General features: G+C 53.0%; 1 protein-coding gene across 1 annotated transcript; it reads right to left on the bottom strand.

The window, feature by feature from the left end:
- Nucleotides 1–1,037: 1,037 nt before the first annotated feature.
- LOC116464576 (DNA replication licensing factor MCM5-like) lies at nt 1,038–13,148 on the bottom strand (the record flags this gene model as incomplete). The annotated part of the gene is made up of 9 exons (XM_032147835.2): nt 1,038–2,318; nt 3,130–3,257; nt 5,302–5,444; nt 6,749–6,877; nt 9,206–9,318; nt 10,244–10,420; nt 10,642–10,707; nt 11,073–11,216; nt 13,037–13,148. Coding segments are annotated over 9 exons (1,114 nt in total), but the record flags the coding sequence as incomplete, so codon positions are not given.
- Nucleotides 13,149–13,986: the final 838 nt, after the last annotated feature.

Here is a 13,986-nt window from a genome sequence, read left to right as displayed (position 1 = left end):
GCTCAGCCACCCTGAGTGGCAGCACCAGCTCGGGAATCCAGCTCCCCGCCTTGCCCCACCTCCCTGCCTCTCTAGGGGTCACTGAGGCCTGACTGGAGATTCCGCTAAGCCGAGCCCCAGCTATTACTCAGCCTGGATGCTCCCCTCTCCTGGCCTCCCTTCAGGCTCTCTCCTCAGCCTTTGCTTTCCCCAACAAGCAGGTGTTTCCCTGGCTCAGGGGCCTCTCTTCATGCTGCTGCCCCGATCTGGAAGGAGACTGGCATGTTCTGAGCACAGCTGCTCCTCCTATGAGCCCCACCCCAACTACCACGGAAAAGCCAGTCGGACCCCCTTTGGCCTCTCAGTCCTGTGCCTGCCAGTCAGGCCACCTACCCCAGGGTCAGTCTCCCCCACCTGACTGGCACCTGCCTCCCCCAGGCCAAGACTGTCTCTGCCCAGCATCCCACTCAGGCCGGGTTCAGGGACTGCCAAGAGAGAATCTGGCAGAAAAGGTGACATGGGTGGAGTTCGGAGCCACCAGGTTTGAAGCCTGCCCCGCACTCCCTCACTGTGACACTTGACTCTCTGAGCCTCAGTTTCTCCACCTGTAAAACAGAGGTGACCACAGCAGCACCACCTACCACAGGGGTGGAGAAAAGGCCACCAGCAAAGTTGCCGCTGCAGGGTGAATCTCATGCGAGTCCCACACTCCATGAACACGCAGGACAGGAGGACCTTGGGCCTGAGATGCATGTGAGTCCCCACCTGAGCAAGATGAAAGGCTGGCAGGAACCGGAGATGCAGCTTTGGACGCAAAACCCACAGCACACCCAGTAAGGTTGCCACCCCACCAAGAAAACAAAAGCTGTTCCAGACACTCTCAAAATTATCAGAAAAGAAATGGGCTTTGAACGCGAGTGAGTCACAGGAAAGCTGATTTAGCTCCTCTCATCTCTCCATTTCCCGGAACAGTATGGAGTCAGAAAGGGCTTTGAGCTGCAGGAATCTTCTGCACAAAAATACATTTGTGATTCAACAATGACCACGCAGATGCACCAACTTGCTTGTATTTTTAGAAAAATCAAATAATCTTACTTGAAGTTCGTGTCGTTTTTACATAGCAATTACTTTTGAATACCTTATCTAATAATTAGAAAGTTTCATAGATTTCCAAATTCACGTTTTGCTTGACACTTTATATTTCTAAATGTATTTTAAGTATCAAATATTTTATTTCACTGATTTCTATTTAATTTTATGAATCCTAGCTTTTTCAAAAACACAAAACATACCAACTCAGAGTGACTTTCTGAAATTAGGCAAAGTGACCAAGGCACTTGGCAACACTCCTTCGTCCAACATCGCTGACACTAGTGCCTTCTGTCATTCAATCCTCACAACTCAGGGTGAGGAATCCCCCAACCTCCAGTTTACTGATAAACTCAGGCACAGAAAAGTGAAATGTCTCGCCCAAGGCCACACAGTTACACGTGGCCCACCAGGAAAGAACTGGCTGGAGTCCTAGTTCCTGCCTGGTGGCCACTACACTCCCCTCACTAACAGCTGCTCACTGACCCTAAGCACAACCCTGTGAAGCAGGTTCTAGTGTCAGCCTGCTTACAGATAAGGAAACTAAGGCATGGAGAGGGTCAATGAATCCAGGCAGTCTGACTGCCGCACCACGGCTCGCAGCCCCACAATAAGTTACTGGGAAACAGGTGAGGCGGATCAAACTCACACACTTTGAGAAGCACTTCCCCACTCCCTGGTCTCACTGGATTCCCAGCATCAAAGGAGTGGCTTTATGAGCCCCGTTAAACAGATGAAGAAACCAAAGCACTAAAGTCACGTGACTTACCCAGACGTCTGAGTGGCAGATCCAAGTCCGAAACCCTGGCCTGTCTGGCTCCAGACCCTGTTCCCTCACACTTACCCTGCCATGAGGGCACGATGAAGGTGACAGGTCACCGAGTGCACAAACCCACAGATACCTGAACACACCGTGGCTTTATTATTAACAGATGCCAAAAGCACACTTCCCAGAACGGCGCTAGAGGCGGTCGCCCAGAGGCAGCAGGTCACTACAGCTCCTTACTCTGGGGCAGAAAGGAGGGTGCCTGGGAAGTTCGAGGGCTGCAGTGGGGAGGCAGAGGTCCCAGCAACATTCTCAATGGCAGGCAGCGGCAGGAGGGGCGAGAGGCGTGGGCGAGTCCATGAGTCCAGTGAGGCGGCGTGACTCACTTGAGGCGGTAGAGAACCTTGCGCTGCATGCGATGCTGGATCTCGCCACGCCGCAGCATGAGCTGCAGCACCTTGTGGATGGCGTGCTCCGGGTATTTCTGTGGGAGCACATGGCTGGCTAACGGCACGTGCTGCCCGAGGGGACCCCAACAGAGCCCAGACATCCTCAGACTCACGGGGAACTTTGTACTCAGGCTCCTTTGACCTGAAGGGCCCACACTTCCTGAGTGCCTACTGTGTACCAGACACTGAGGCACACAGAGGCTAAGCCACTTGCTCAAGGTCACAGCAGTTAAGCGGTAGAGCTGGGACTTAAGTCCCATCTGACTCTAGAACAGAAGCTCTAAACCTTTCACTAAGCCTCAGTCTGCGCACCTATAGAACAGGCACGACACCACCCATTAAACTGCCTGAATCAAAATGAGATGATGTACAAGGAGCAGAGACCCAGAAACTAGGATTGCTCCTGAGATTTTAAAGGTGTCAGGTCTTCCAGAGCATCTGGAAAATCCCATCTTCTTCTATGGGGCCAACAGTACCCTCCTCAGTGAGCTAGAAAGCTCACTCTCATGGCTCTGCCCCTTCCCGTTCCATGAAACGCCCGCCAACGGGGAAAGGAACAGACGGGAAGGGCTGCGAGAAACTTGTATGGGGTTTCACCAGAATCCAACCACCTCTGCTCTCCCCTCCCCTTCGTGGGATAGAAAAAATACCCCCACCCCTGCTCCCGATGAAGACGCCCCTAGGGAAGGAATGATGGCTAGAAAAGGTCTGAGAAAGGGACAGTTGTCCATCCTACCCCCCTTCAGGGCCTGTCTGCTGAGTAAGACGCCAGTGCTGAGTGGGTGGGAACCAGCAGAAGCCCGGCACCCCGTGCGGGCTCACACCCCCACTCCAAGGCAGGCTCACCTGCTTGGTGAAGTCCTTGATGATGCTATGCTCAGACACCTGGGAGCCAATGGCAAAGCGGCGCTTGAGCTGCTTCTCGATGCGGCTCAGCATCTCCTGGTCCTCCTGGCTGGTGAAGCCCTCCACCCCTGTGGGCATTGAGAAGTGAGGCAGCTGGGCAGCTGGGACAATGGGAGTTCTTGGACAGAGACAGCCTCTAGCCCAAGGAAGAACAGCCTGAGCCAGGCCCCGAAGAGTAAGTCAGAAAAGGGCACCGTGTGTGCCAGGGTGGTGCAGGCCTGATTGAGGAGACAGGATATGGCACATGTGGGGACACTCCAGGCCAAGCACAAAGTCACAGAGGCAGGAACACACCTGTCTCATTCAAAAAGCAGCCCAGGGCCCAGCGCAGCAGAGACATGGCCAGAGTGTCACCAGGGACCAAGTCCTGCGGGCTCTTAGAGGCCAGAGCAGGACTCCTTTTGTTGCTGGAGCAGATAGATTAGAGTTGGAAGGGGCCAATCAGTGACCCAGGAGGGAAGCCAGCCTGCCCTGGACACACTGAGGAGCCCTCGGCAACGAGGAGGCTTGTAACTTCCAATTACTGCCACAGAGGCCTTGGTGTTTCAGCTAAGGAGATGGTGGGCTCATGGTCAAGAAGCCATTGAGAGGGGAGTCTGTGAGGCAAACTCCTACATAGCCCACAAGACCCAGCTCAAATTATCACCACTCCATATCACCCCTGCCCTCTGTGCCTGCAGCATCCCAGAGGCCTCCACCTGCAAATGTCTCATGTGACAGGAAGTGTCTACAGGGTAGAGGCTGAGTCTTCACCAAGGGGGACAGGAGGAACAGGCCCCACCCACCCCATTCTTCACCCAAGTGCCTTCCCATTCAAATGCACCAAACCTGCTCCCTCCTGGGGAAACTGACACTTAGTGCTGCCTCCACCTGAGCAGCTCTTCCCCCAAGGAGCCACACTGTCCACTTCATGCAGCTCCCTGCTTGGCATCTCCTCCTTGCAGAGGCCATGCCCACTCACTCCATGGGAAAGAGCACGCCCTCCTTTTCCAACACACTTGGCCCTGCCATCATCTCCCTCACTGCCCTTTTCTTTTTCTTTTTTTTTTTTTTTTGAGACAGAGTCTCGCTCTGTCGCCCAGGCTGGAGTGCAGTGGCGCAATCTCGGCTAACTGCAAGCTCCACCTCCCGGGTTCACGCCATCCTCCTGCCTCAGCCTCTCCGAGTAGCTGGGACTACAGGCGCCCGCCACCACACCCGGCTAATTTTTTTGTATTTTTACTAGAGACGGGGTTTCACCATGGTCTTGATCTCCTGACCTCGTGATCCGCCCGCCTCGGCCTCCCAAAGTGCTGGGATTACAAGCGTGAGCCACTGCGCCCGGCTCTCACTGCCCTTTTCACTACCTACACTGGCATTTGTTTCTCTACTGTCTATCTCTCCCCAACTAGAATAAGAATGAGTGCCCAGGAGGGCGGGGACCTTGTGATTGATTGCACTTATACTCCCAGCACCTAGAACAGTGCCTGACAAACAGTAACACTAATGAAGTTATCTGCTGGGTGAGGGAACAGATTTTCCCCAGCGTAGGTAGCCTGGCTCATCATCGGTGCCTGGGGCAGTCTGTTGAAAGGCTGACCGAAACCAGACAATACGGCTTATGGTGTGGAAAACGCTGGCCTAGGGGCCGGGAGACTTGCATTCCAGCCAAGTGACTGTGATCTTGGGCACCAGGGAAAGGCCCCTTCGAGTGTCAGCTGTCTCATTTCTAACATGGGCAGGACTGACTGCTCACCTGGCTTCCAGGGGGCAGCTGTGAGGAAAAATGCAAGAAGTAGCTCTGGAAGCACTGAAAATGCTGACGAGCTCTAGGAGGCAGAGCGTCAACTGTTGTTCCTAGCTAGTGAGAAGGGTAATTATCATTAATGACCTGGGTCAAGAGGATTGTGTTCAAGGGTCTGGGGAGAAGCTGCTTCTTCCCATCTTGGAGGAAACAGCGGTGGGGAGAAAGGAGGAGAGGGGTCTTATTGCAAAAAGAAACTCAGAGAAGCTCAGCAAACTCAGAGAAGCAAGACACACACTGCAGGCCCCCAGCAGGCCAGAGCCCCGCCCACAGAGCTCCGAGCCAGAGAACCCAGATCAACTGAGACCATGTCCCCTGCATCTGCTCACCTGACAGGGTACCGGATAAGGCAGCATCCAACGTGGACACTTGGAAGAGCCGCAGGGCCTCCTCCACATCTGCCTCTGTGGCGAAAGGCTGCAGCTTCATCTTGCTAAGGGCTTCCGCGATGCGCACGATGGCCTCCAGCTGCCTGTGGGGGCAACAGCGTGCTCAGGGTGGCCTCGGTCCGCTATTCCCTTCCTCCCCAGCCACCCCATTACCAGGGAGGTGCTTGCCCAAAGTGGTAAGACTGTGGTGGAGACTGCTAGGTGTCCCCATAATCCATCTCCCTTTTGATCTTAGTCATAGCACTGCAATTTTTTTTCTTTTCTTTTTTTTTTGAGACAGGGTCTCGCTCTGTTGACCAGGCTGGAGTGTAGTGGCATGATCATAGCTCACTGCAGCCTCGAACTCCTGGGCTCCAGTGATCCTTCCACCTCAGCCACCTGAGTAGCTGGGTCTACAGGCATGCACCACAATGCCTGGCTAATTTTTTATTTTGTGTAGAAACGGGAGTCTTGCTATGTTGCCCAGGCTGGTCTCAAACTCCTGGCCTCAAGTAATCCTCCTGCCTCAGCCTCCCAAAGTGCTAGGATCACAATGTAGGCTACTGCACCTAGCTTGGAACCCCAGTTTTTAGTCTGGCACACAGCAATCCACTAAAACACATCCCAGACATCTTTTGTAACAGGGTGTATTTGTGTGACCAATCTATGGCTAGTAAGTTGTAAGTCCAAGCATGTGTGGGAATTCATGAAGTGTCCTTAAAAAGGGAACCTGTCTTTCCTTCCTCTCCTGCTGCCTGGAGGTGATGGCTGAAGTTCTAGCAGCCATCTTGGACTAAGAGTAAGGGGGAGCTTGAGGAGTCCTCACACCACTTCCCATACCATCTTCCTCCAGACAGTGCTACAGAAAAGAGAAATCAACTTCCTATTTCTTTAAGCTACTTTATTTGGTTTACCATTACTTATAGCCAAATCCATTTCCAACCAGTCAGTGCTGGAGACAGGATTCAAACCAGGTAAATCCCAACTCTTACCCACTGTACTGTCTACAAAGTCACAAGAATGAACAGAGTTAGGAGCTAAAAACACTAAAGGCCAGAGAAGGAATGTAATTTCCCTACAGTCACACAGTGGGCTAGAGGCTGTGACCCAAGACTCTTGACTCCCAGGCCTGGGTCCTTCCCTCCCTTCGGGCTTCCTACAATGGGAGAAGCCAGGCCAAATTCAGACAAGAGGGGTCCAAGTTTGCCCGGCCTTAAATCAAGAAACACGGATCATCAATGAGATCAAGGAGGCCATAGCTTATGCTCCAAAGGGACTCTTCCTGCCCAGAGCTACTATGGGCCTGTGCCAAGTGAAAAGCCTGGACGACTGCCCCTGGTTGCCAGGCACACCCTGCTGTGTAAAGCAAGCCCCATCTGCCCTGGCCCAGCCCTGCCCGCCTGCTCACCGCACAGTGATGGGGATGCTGGAGCGGCGGTCACTGTCCCTCTCGTGCTGACGGGCCCCGCTCCGCATGATGATGTAGCGGTTCTTCAGTTTCTCTGCAGCCTCTGCTGAGAGCCGGGGGCCACACTTCCTGCAGGACAGTGGGGAGAGGCTGGTGTGAGGCCAGGAGGGACTCTTAGGGCACCTACCCTTTCCCCCAGCCCTCTGCCGGCTTACAGACGTGCACTTTCCCACCATACCACAGCTACCCATTCACATGGGCTGGGGGACAACAATCGAAAGAGATTTAAGTGAAATCTGGCTGTGGGCAGCTGCCACGAACATCAACACTGGGGAGAAATATGGGTGCCTCTCTTAGAAAACAGGTGAAGAAAAGCCAGGCACGTCTGCAGGGTGAAAACCGCCTCTTCCCTACTGTTAGACGCTGTGTGATGTCTTGCCACAAGGTCTCCCATACATGTCATGAACAATGGCACAATCACAGCGGCATGGAGGCCCACTGGGTGGTGGGCTTTGCAGCAGTCTCAAACTCCTCCACCCAACACATCTGAAGACACGACAAGCTGATGACACCTACAGGAGGCTTGGTGGTGACTGCAGTCCAGGGGCTGGGAGCACCTCAGACTCTCCTGGGAGGGTAGGTGTGGGGAAGTCTGATCAGCATCTACCCTATCCCATCCCCTCCCCTCTAGCCCCCAGGCCAATCACTGATGAAGGGAAAGCCTTAGCTCAACCATCCTAAGGATGTGGAGACTGAGACCCAGAGGGAGGGAGGGAACTCCCAAAGGCTACCTGGGGACTTAGTGCAGAGGGAAGATGAGAATCCAGGGCTCCCTGACTCACAGCTGTGGGCCCAAGCCTCTTAAGACTGGGCCATAGGCCGGGCGCGGTGGCCCACGCTTGTAATCCCAGCACTCTGGGAGGCCGAGGCAGGCGGATCACGAGGTCAGGAGATCGAGACCACGGTGAAACCCCATCTCTACTAAAAATACAAAAAATTAGCCGGGCGTGGTGGCGGGCGCCTGCAGTCCCAGCTACTCGGAGAGGCTGAGACAGGAGAATGGCGTGAACCCGGGAGGTGGAGCTTGCAGTGAGCCGAGATTGAGCCACTGCACTCCAGCCTGGGGGACAGAGCGAGACTCCGTCTCAAAAAAAAAAAAAAAAAAAAGACTGGGCCATACAGAGCTCAGACTTGGATGAAGACCCAGGGACTACCCACTCACCCTGGCAGAGGTGCTGAATCAGGGACCCACCAGCCTCGCACTGGTAGTGCACTCAAAGAGCCCTCAACCCCTGGGTTTTAGCTCCTTCAAAAGATCACCAAAGCGCTGTATGACAAGAATCGAAGCACTGTGGTTAAGAGCACAGCCTCTGGAGGCAAGCAGCTGGGTTCACATCCTGGCTCCACTACCTCTGGCATGTGACCTTGGACAAGTTACTTAACTTCCTTTGCCTCGGCTTCCCCATCCATAAAGGGAAGGGAATAATAGCACACCTTACCTGGTAGGTTTTGGGGGAGGGTTATAATTTATTCATATAGAAAGTACTGAATAATAATTCAGAATGCCTGGCACAAAGTAAGTAGTGTGTAAGAGTGTGTTTGTGTGTGTACACACACATATATATATATATATATATATTTTTTTTTTTTTTTTTTGAGACAGTCTCATTCTGTTGCCCAGGCTGAAGTGCAATGGCACTATCTCAGCTCACTGCAATCTCTGCCTCCTGGGTTCAAGCAATTCTCCTGCCTCAGCCTCCTGAGTAGCTGGGACTATAGGTGTGCACCACCACACCCGGCTAATTTTTGTATTTTTAGTAGACATGGGGTTTCGCCATGTTGGCCAGGCTGGTCTCGCACTCCTGACCTCAAGTGATCCACCTGCCTCCGCCTCCCAAAGTGCTGGGATTACAGTGTGAGCCACTGCAACCAGCCAGTACTATGTATATAATTATTACTATTGAAAATCTGTGAGAGCAATCAAATTGCAGCTGCCACTCACTGAGTATTTACCCAGGGCAGGGCTATGCCAAGCACTTCCTCATCATCTTGTGCAATCCTTACAAAAATCCTAGCAAACATCGATTGGCCTGGGGAAATCAAGGCTCAGAGAGGCCAACGAACTTGCCCAAAGTCATAGAGTGAAGGCAGGTATGACCCGGAGCCCACGTCTACCATGTCTACACTTCACTGCCTCCCTGCATGTCAGACTCGAGGATGTCTTCAAGACCATCTAAATCCCACCTCCTTGGTGTGGAGATGGGAAAACTGAAACCAAGAGCCAGTGAGCTGCGCAAGGTGAGAAGGGAGCAGAGCAGATTCAGTAGAGCTGAGAACCTCAGAACAGCAACATCTGGGCTGTTCTTCATGAGGGGGAGCAGGACCAGGGGACTGGGTTCTCTCCCACCCAGGGAAGCTGGGCAACTTCACCCCCGTGGGCCTGCATCCAGGACTCACGCTCGGCAGTAGGCAATAAACTTCTTCAGCTTGGCCAGGTCAATCTCGCCCTCCACAGCCTGTGTCTGTGTCAGTGCGCTCACGTGCAGAGTGATGACATGCTTGGCCAGCATCTGGGGAGCAGAGGGGATACTGGGTCATCTCACAGCCCCTCCCAAGCCTGAGTCCCAACACTGAGGTGGAACAGCCAGAAAGAGCTGATGGGGCCCTGGCATCAAGGAGCCAGAAAGGGTGCTGAGATCTCAGGCGTGCTCAGCCTGTTTGCTCAGCACCAGGCCCTTGTTCTGATGGGAGCATCTGGATTCTCCTTGAGAGAGAACTTAATGATCCTTGCTCGTCTGCCCCGGTCCATAAAGGGTTCAGCTTGTCCACCCCAACTTGGGGCATGTATCTTGTCCACCCCAACTTGGGGATGGACTTTTGATGTACCCAAACCAATAGGAGTCTATCCTGGGACTTTTGATAGAAGTACTGGAAAAGACGGGGCCTCCTCTTTCCTGGGAGCTGTTAAGCTATAAGCTAACAGGACAAAATCTTATTTTGTCTTTGCCACCACAACAGGAACAGCTGCCCACGTACAAAGATTCCACCAAGGGAACCAGAACAGAAAGGCAGAGACAGTTGTTTGAGAATCCAGATCTACCTGGGCCTTAAGCCGCTGGACTTACCAATTCTATAAACCACTATGTTTCTTTCTTTGAAAAATTTACTAACCAGAACTGAGGTTCTATTACCTATAACCCAATGTCAACTCCTCTGTTTCATATATAAGGGACTGAGGCCCAGGGAGAAACTGATTTAGCCCAAATCACACAGCTTATCACTCACGGCAGAGGCAGAGCAGGCCACAGGACTCCAGACACCTACTTCAAGCCTCTGCAGCCCACAACAACCGCCCTCTCACGTGCTCCCCGATTTCACAGCCTGACAGTCAGGACTTCACCAGCCAAGGCCGTTGTTCTCCATTCTCCTTCCCACACAATCACAAGCCTGCCTGAAGGCAGGTCCCATGGCCACCAGCCCTGCCCCTGGACGTACCACATCCCTCTCCTCATTGTGCTCATCCTTGACGATGAAGATCATGTCGAAGCGCGACAAGATAGTGGGCATGAAGTCAATGTTGTCCTCCCCCTTCGTCTCATCCCAGCGGCCGAACACTGAGTTGGCAGCAGCCAGGACGGAGCAGCGGGAGTTCAGGGTGGTGGTGATCCCAGCCTAAGAGGCGACAGACGATGAAAAGGGGGAGGAGATGGCAAAGATGCCTTCTTATATAGACACTTACACACACACACTTACACACACACACTTACACACACACACACACACACGATTCTAGGCCTGGGCAAAGAGAACTTGGTCCCAATCAGGGCAACCTGAGGATGGTTGGGCCAGGCTGGGGCTGCTGCACGCTGGGCTCTCCATGGCAGGCCACTCACCTTGGCGATAGAGATGGTCTGCTGCTCCATGGCTTCGTGGATTGCCACACGGTCATCTTCTCGCATCTAAGTGGAAGAGAGAAATGTCATCAGACCTACTGAAGTGAGGGAACAGGGAGCAGTAGAAACAGGAAAACTAACAGCAGCCCTCACTCCTGAAACCAGCTCCATACAAGGCCAATGGCAGCAACCAGGTCACCTCTAATCATGGGAACAACTGTGTGGGCCTGCCTTTCTTCTCCCCACTCTTCAGATATGGGAACTGAGGCTTGAAGAGGTTAAGCAGCTTCCCACAGTTACCCTAGAGTGACAGGCCCAGGGACTGAAAACATGTCTCCCAAGTCAGAGGTGATTTCTGCTGGCTGAGCACAGGAGGTCACATACCCTGGTGCCACTCACCTTTTGGCTACTACCCACCTCATCAGACTCACCTTGTCAAACTCGTCAATACAGACGACCCCACCATCGGCCAGGACCATGGCTCCGCCCTCCATGATGAAATTCCGGGACGAAGGGTCCCTCATCACCGAGGCTGTCAGTCCAGCTGCGCTGCTGCCTTTCCCAGACGTGTATACCTGGGGCAGTGGGGAGGTGTCAGGGCCCAATAACAACTCCATGCTTTGACCCCCATAAGTCAAAAAGACCCACTGAGGTTGTGATTTGCCCAAGGTCACACATCAAAGCTGGCTGCAGGGTACAGGATAGGACTCAAGGCTCCAACTCAGTGCGTCTCCCTCTGGAAGGGGAGGCTGCCCTGGGCCTCGGTGTACCCAGATGTTCTCCCCGCTGAAGGCATCACATCCATGGTTCACCTGAGCCTCACCACAGCCCTGTGACACAGTCTCGTGGGGCCCGGCTCGCAGATGAGCAAACTGAGGCCCAGAGAAGAGGAGTTAGCCTCAGGGCTAGGATGAGGACTCCTGACTCCCAGGGAAAGCCTGCCCCCATCGTGAGTCCCTCATCATCTCTATATAGACCTACATGCCACATACTGCCATAGAGCCCCTGAAATTGGGAAAGTCCTAACTGAGATGTCCTTAAGTGCAAAATACTCACGATTTCAAAGACTCAGAGCTCATAAGAATATAAAGTATCTCAATAATCTACATATCAAACATGTTGAAATGAGATTTTAGACACAGCAAGTTAAACAGAGTAACTTCACCTGTTTTTCCTTTTTCCTTTCCCCTTCTTCCTTTTAATTGAAATGGGGTCTTGCTATGTTGCCCAAACTGGTCTCGAACTCCTGGGCTCAAGTGATCCTCCCACCTCAGCCTCCCAAGTAGCTGGGACTGCAGGCATGCACACCACCGCACCCAGCTACTTTTTAATGTGGCTATTAGACAATCTAAGAAGACATACATGGGTCACATTTGCAGTTCACGTATTTCTACTGGACAGTGCCCGTGTGGCAAATTTGGCACACTTTCTATCTATCCAAAGACCACCATCTCACCCTAAACAACCCCGCCACTCGGATCATGATAGTCAGACCCTCTCTGGCTCTGATCCCCGCAGACCCATTCAACAATGCAGCAGAGGACCCAGCTCATCAGACGCTTGGGTTCAATCACATCCTGCTCTAATGCTTACCAGCAGTGAGACCTGGGCCAAGACACTTACCCATTGTGTACCTGAGTTTTCTCACCCCTAACACAGGAGTAATAGTACCTACCACACAGTTGAGGTGAAGACTGAGGAAATATATGCAAGGTACTTCAAGCAGTGTCTGGCCCTTCATTTTAGCTATTATTATTATTATTTGAAACATGGTCTCACTCTGTCACCCAGGCTGGAGTGCAGTGGCACAATCTTGGCTCACTGCAACCTCCCCATTCTGGGCTTAAGTGATCCTCCCACCTCAGCCTCCCAAGCAGCTGGACCACAGGTGCATACCATGCCTGGCTAGTTATTTTGTATTTTTGGTAGAGACAGAGTTTCACCATCTGGTCCAGGCTGGTCTCAAACTCCTGAGCTCAAGCAATCTGCCCACCTCGGCCTCCCAAAGTGCTGGTATTACAGGCATGAACCACTGTGCCCAGTCAGATTTTAGCTATTAATGGTAACAATATCATTATTTAGCAAATGGATAAACTGACGCTCAGGGAGATTGGGTGACTTACTCAAAGCCTAGAGCCAATTTCTGGCCAGGGTGAGACCGAAACCCCATCCTGACTCTCAGTACGGTGTACTCGCCCCCTGCCCCAAACCTACATACACCTGTTGGCTCCTTTCTTCCTCCCATCTCCTCGGCCATCCTGACCACAGCCAAGAGAAAGGAGGAAGAGATTCCGGGTGAGCCAGCCCACCATAGGTGTCCTGGGGACCCAGAGGCCCTGCCCTGCAGCCTTCCTCCCTGCAAGCCAAGGTGGAGAAGGTATCCCGGGCCACTCACCCCAATGGGAGAACACTTCTCCACAAACTTCAGAAGCTGGGACTTGGCTGTCCCAGGGTCCCCTAGCATCAGCAGGTTGATGTCTCCTCGGCGAGTAAGTCCATCAGGGAGCCTGGGGGAGGAAGGGTAGATGGACAAAGTGAGACTCCATGAGGACATAGCATGTGACATCCAGTCACTAGATTGGTGGGCTGGCAGTCGACTCCCCCAACTATCATGGGCCTCAGAGTTGGCAGGAAGGTAGTGGCTGTGGCCTGAGACCCATGTTCCTACCCAGCTCTGCAGCTCCCAAACCATGGTAGGTCTTGCCTAGCAATGAGGACAGAGCTTGCCTCCCAGAAGAGGAGGGTTAAAGGAAATGGCTCTTACGGCTGTGCTCGGGTACACCCAGCATCTGAGTAACAAGTAACATTCCTCCCAGCTTGATAGAAAAGGACAGAGAACTGCCTGTGGGCTGTGCACGGTGCGGCAGAACAAGCACCATGACAGCAGGCTCCTGGCTCCCCTGAATGTGCTGGGGAGCAAGTCCCTTTAACTCTCTATGCCTCAATTCCCTCATCTATAAAATGGGCACAACAGCTGCGTTCTCAACAGGTTACTGCGAGGACTGACTGGGCTTCAGACACATAAAGCACTTAGAAGAACACCTGTGCGGCCGGGCTCAGTGGCTCATGCCCGTAATCCCAGCACTTTGGGAGGCCGAGGCGGGCGGATCACGAGGTCAGAAGATCGAGACCATCCCGGCTAACAAGGTGAAACCCTGTCTCTACTAAAATTACAAAAAAAAAATTAGCCGGGCGTGGTGGCGGGCGCCTGTAGTCCCAGCTACTGGGGAGGCTGAGGCAGGAGAATGGTGTGAACCCGGGAGGCAGAGCTTGCAGTGAGCCGAGATCGCACCACTGCACTCCAGCCTGGGCAACAGAGTGAGACTCCGTCCCAAAAAAAAAAGA

The sequence above is a fragment of the Hylobates moloch genome, unplaced genomic scaffold (genome assembly GCF_009828535.3).
Source record: "Hylobates moloch isolate HMO894 unplaced genomic scaffold, HMol_V3 SCAFFOLD_1049, whole genome shotgun sequence".
Lineage (NCBI taxonomy): Eukaryota > Metazoa > Chordata > Mammalia > Primates > Hylobatidae > Hylobates > Hylobates moloch.
This window is presented reverse-complemented; position numbering and strand designations above follow the sequence as displayed.